Here is a 5,000-nt window from a genome sequence, read left to right as displayed (position 1 = left end):
CCGCCATAAAGCACTAAGATGGGGGAATTCATATAACAGTCATTTCGGGTACGCCGGGGGCTGGGGGTTGAGGGATAAGGACAAGTCCGATATGCGAAGCTTAGCCTCGCCCGGGCTATGCCCATGAGGGGAGCCCGGCCTGTGTCGACTAATGCCGACTCGTTCACGTGTGTCAGCTGGTGCTGACTCGGCTGGACCTAGTCCTTACCAGCCGTGGTGCCCAGCCACAGTAGTAACAGAGTCCTTACCCGCCGTGGTGCCCAGCCACAGCAGTAACCGAGTCCTTGCCGCCGTGGTGCCCAGCCACAGCAATAACCGAGTCCTTACCCACCGTGGTGCCCAGCCACAGCAGTAACAGAGTCCTTACCCGCCGTGGTGCCCAGCCACAGTAGTAACAGAGTCCTTACCCGCCGTGGTGCCCAGCCACAGCCGCAACCTCCAGGCGACAGTTGCAACTTCTCGCGCCTGGGCGGGGCGCGAACCGCCGACCCCTCAGATGAGAGGCCGACACGTTACCACTGTACTAGCCCGGAGGCTGGGTTGAGGGGTGGCGTTCTTGTGGAGCACCTGTCTGGGGCTCGCTACCTCGCGGGCGAAGCTGGCGTCTGTTTCTGGTCGTGGCTCTGCCGCTGCCGTCCAGCCCCAACAAGAGGGGGAAGGTTATGGGCTGTCTGGTCATGACGAAGCGATGAGTTTGGTGCAGAGAGGTTCATGGCACGTTCCCTTTCACGTAGCATCAATCCCCGTTGCTCGCCGATTAGGTATCGTGATTTTTCCACTGGCATGGCGTCCCGTAGTTGCCTGCCTAACAGCAGCTGCGATGGGGACGTGTCCGACCCTTGAAGGGGCGTGTATAGGTATTGCATAAGCACCCTGGCGTCGGTGTCCAGGGAGCCTCCATGGGAGATGTTACCTCTTAGCAGCCTCTTCGCCGACATGACTGCCGCCTCTACGCGTGTTTGACTGGGCGTAGTGTGCTGAGGAGATCCTTAGCATGACGCACCAGGCGCTGAAGAAGCTTCTGGACTCATGACTGGTGAGGTTAGTGCCTCCGTCGCATGATAGCTTCTTGGGGATGCCTAGTCTCCTGAACCATTGACGGAAAGCACTGATGAGGCGGGAGCTGGTGGCCTCTCCTGAAATGTGTTCCACCTCCAACCAGCCTGTCAGCCTGTCTGCATTGGCAATGTACGAGTTGCCGTCTAGATGGAATAGATCCGCCACCACTTGCTGGAATGGATACTGAGGTGGAGGCGTGGGCATGAGTCCTTCCGCGGGTTGAGAGGGAGCATGCACCTCGCAAATCTAGCTTTTTGTTCAACTTCTGCGTCAATACCGGGCAAGTATACAGACTGCCTGGCCCTGCAGAGCATTAAATCTCTGCCCTGATGGCCAGCGTGGAGTTTGTTGAATATGGTGCGCCTGAGGGAGGCTGGGATGACCAAACATGGGAACCTCTCATCGCTGGTGTACAGAACGAGGTCCTCATGGCATGAGAGGTCGTCATGCAGCCTTCTCCAAGTCTTTCCGTTCTGCCCACCCATCGTTGGTCACGCACTCATGAAGTAGTTGATAATCCTCATCCTTAAGGGCTTCCTCCCCCACTTGCCGCAAGTCCACCACATGTCCTATGTCGTCCTCTACGGCCTCCGCTGCTCCGCTTGCCAAATCCGCACATATTAATGCATCCTCAGCCTCATCGGATTCCTCAGGTGCACTGGCTACGGCCGGATAGCGAGAAAGTGCGTCTGCAGCGCAGTTGGTCTTCCCCTTGACGTACTTGACACGAAAGTTATACATTAATGTCCTCTCCTTCAGGTCAAGGAGTCGGGGGTTATTGATGTCTGTAAGTTCTCTGTGGCCGAAGATCTTGGCGAGGGCCTTGTGGTCGGCGACGAAGGCTAAATCCGTGCAGCCTAGGAGGAATAGGCGGGCTTTCTTGAGGCACCAAGCAATTGCGAGTGCCTCCCCCTCTACTGTAGTTTTCCGCTGCTGTTGTGAGTTGGCGGCTGCCGCAAAGCACTAGTTTCCATCCGCCCGCGCAGCGCATGGGGGCTTCGCGTGACACACACTGGCAATACTGTTGCATGATGAGGAACCCGAGCCCTTGTCGGCGGTAGTCCGTGAGCACAGTTGATGGGCGTGAGGTGTCGTAGTAGCGGAGGCCTTCCGCCACCAGGCGCTTGATGGTTTCCTTTGTGGATCTGAAGATGTTATCCAGGGTGTCGTCCCAGCACATGCCCTTTCCCACAGGCTTCCTCAGAAGTTCCCGAAAAGGGCTCCATCATTGGTGCGACCGCCAGGAAAGGAGCTACTAGGTTCACCAGGCCGAACCATGACCTTATGTCAGTCAAGAATGGGCGGGAGGGCATAGCAAAGTCTGCGATGCTCTTGACGAGGTCGTTACTCGGTTGGTATTCCTCCCAACCCAGTAAGTACCCTGCAAATGTGACGCTTTGCTTGCAGAAGCTGAACTTATCGGGCCTCAGTGTCACTCCATTGTTTACGCACTTCTCTAAAAGGTCGTATGAGTACCAGAGGGCCTTTGCCACGCTGGAATCGTACAATAGAGTGTCATTGACACACTTCAGTTTCCTGGGAATGTCAGCTATGATACCATCCAAACGCTTAGTGAAGGCATCTTGTGCTGCACAGTGCCCCATGGGGGTCCTGCGGTAGCGGAACCGTCCCCAGGGGTAATGAATGTTGTTAGCTTGGAGCTCTCTCCATCAAGGGCAATCTGGTGATATCCAGAGAAGGCATCTACAACTGTTTTGTATGTTTGCTTTGGCACACCTGTGATAAGGTCAAATGGAGGTCTGCTGTGGTGGGTTTCACGGAGGCATGTCTGATTGAGCATCTGAAAGTCCACTGTTCTGCGTGGCTTCCCGTCCTTCTGAAAGCCTGTTCCACCACCATGCACGCACACCACCTGGTTGGTTCGCCAGCAGGCACTTCTTCGATTATGCCCCTGCTGATGTCAGCGTCGATCTGTCGCCGCACCTCATCGTAGAAGTGATGTGGCACGGCAGCGGGCACGTGCACTGCATGTGGGCGTGCGTCAGGCCGGAGGTGGATATGGCGCGCAGGGCCGCTCATCTTTGGTAGGGGTGAGCGCTCTACTGCAAACACTGTGCGTCCCAAATGTCCCAACAGCCATCTCTCGAGCCGCTCCACGTTCTCCTCAGCCAACTCATAGGGGGCCGTGGCTGGGCGGTTAGGGATCTGTGGTATTTCAGAGGCCTGCCCAGGTCAGCAAAGGACATGGGAAGGATTGCGGCACAAGTTGCAGGGCTTTGCAGGCTCCTAATGACAGGTAGAGATGTTGCACTCCCTGGTACCGTAGGCTCCCCAGGAGCTTCACACTTCCTCCAGCGACATGGGTGATTATCTTGGGCTGGAGCTGGTGTAGGGGGAGCCTCAGGTCCTTCACGAGGGGGCGCCCTGCAGTGCTCACTTGAGCTCCCGTGTCTGCCACGGCGGTTGTGTGACACGGCGGTTGTGTGGCACGGCGGTTGTGTGACACGGCGGTTGTGTGACACGGCGGTTGTGTGACACGGCGGTTGTGTGACACGCTGCCTGGGAGAGGGGAAGGCAGACGATGTGCACAGACATGTGTGCAGAGGTCTCCGCGCTTCGTACGCATTGGATGGGTGATGGTTGCCGGCTGTTCCCTACTCCAGTGTGACCCTGAGCACCGCGGACCCTGTTCCGGCGTGGAGTGCTGACTGTAGCCACTTCCGTAGGGGTATGGTCTGTGGGTGGTGGGGAAGGGGGGGGTGGCTGCTCGTGCGTCCTCCATAGCGGCTATGCTGTTCGGTGCAAGCCGTCCTGCTGTCTTTTCTGCCGCCAAACGACATGGCTAACTATGTCGTTTGTGGACTCAAGGCGGGGGAAGCACCTTAACAGTTCTGCTTTCATGCTGCTGTCGCTCAGCCCCATAATTACTTTTCTGCATAACATATACTCAGTCAATGACCTATTGCATTCAGGGCACTGGAAACTGCACTCTCCGGCCATCGCACGACACTTAGATACATATGCGGCAACACTATCCCCTGCTGACTGGGTATACGTAAAAAAAATCTGCCCGTGCTCCCACTTTGTACCGTGGGCCGATCACTACGATTCTCACCATGCCCACTGCTGCTGGTGTTGAGAGCTTCTTGAAATCTTGCCTGTCGATACGGGCGTCGATGCGCTCCTGGACATCACTGCTGCAAAGATGTCTCGCATCAGAAGCGGAGAGGGGCGGTGGCCCATCCGCAGATGAGGCCGTAATCCTCCACGCTGACAGCCCATTCCACGAAAGCTGCTGGGGACATGCGGCTGAGGTTTGCCATAACCCTGGTGGAGGTGTCGCAGTGTGTTCTGCTGACTGGGGTCTCTCTGTGGTGTCCCCCCACGTTGGGTCGGTGGGTGGCGCTTAGCTACCTCCGCTGACTCTCGCTGGCGTGCTGCTGCCGGTGATGACTTCCTCTGGGGGCGCTGACCGTCGGGGTAGCGCTCCTCCACTGCTTTCCGGCACCTCGCGAGGCATCCTGCTCACTGCCCCATGTTAGGGATCGAGGTGAAGATACAGGCGAGATCTGTTTCCTTTGGTTTATTCTGGTCCAAGAGGAATGGAGGACATTCATGGAGGTCAGCGGGCGACTGCCGTTGACCAGCTCTCGGGCTGCCACGCTGCCCGGGAAATCATGGTGTACCGATGCACATTACTAACGACTCCCACATTATATATATATATATATATATATATATATATATATATTTATATATAATATATATATATATATATATATATATATATATATATATATATATATATATATATATATATATATATATATATATATATATATATATATATATATATATATATATATATATATATATATATATATATAATATATATATATATATATATATATATATATATATATATATATATATATATATATATATATATATATATATATATTATATATATATATACATAC

At 54.1% G+C, this 5,000-nt stretch overlaps 1 protein-coding gene across 1 annotated transcript; it reads right to left on the bottom strand.

The window, feature by feature from the left end:
* Positions 1–581: 581 nt before the first annotated feature.
* LOC119568537 lies at positions 582–4,540 on the bottom strand. The gene is given in 6 exon segments (XM_037917076.1): positions 582–957; positions 959–1,296; positions 1,777–1,898; positions 3,933–4,083; positions 4,085–4,347; positions 4,435–4,540. Coding segments are annotated over 6 exon segments (1,356 nt in total).
* Positions 4,541–5,000: the final 460 nt, after the last annotated feature.

The sequence above is a fragment of the Penaeus monodon genome, chromosome 44, assembly GCF_015228065.2.
Source record: "Penaeus monodon isolate SGIC_2016 chromosome 44, NSTDA_Pmon_1, whole genome shotgun sequence".
NCBI classification, from domain to species: Eukaryota; Metazoa; Arthropoda; class Malacostraca; order Decapoda; family Penaeidae; genus Penaeus; species Penaeus monodon.
The sequence above is the reverse complement of the archived record's forward strand: the minus strand, read 5'-3'. Positions and strand labels throughout refer to the sequence as shown.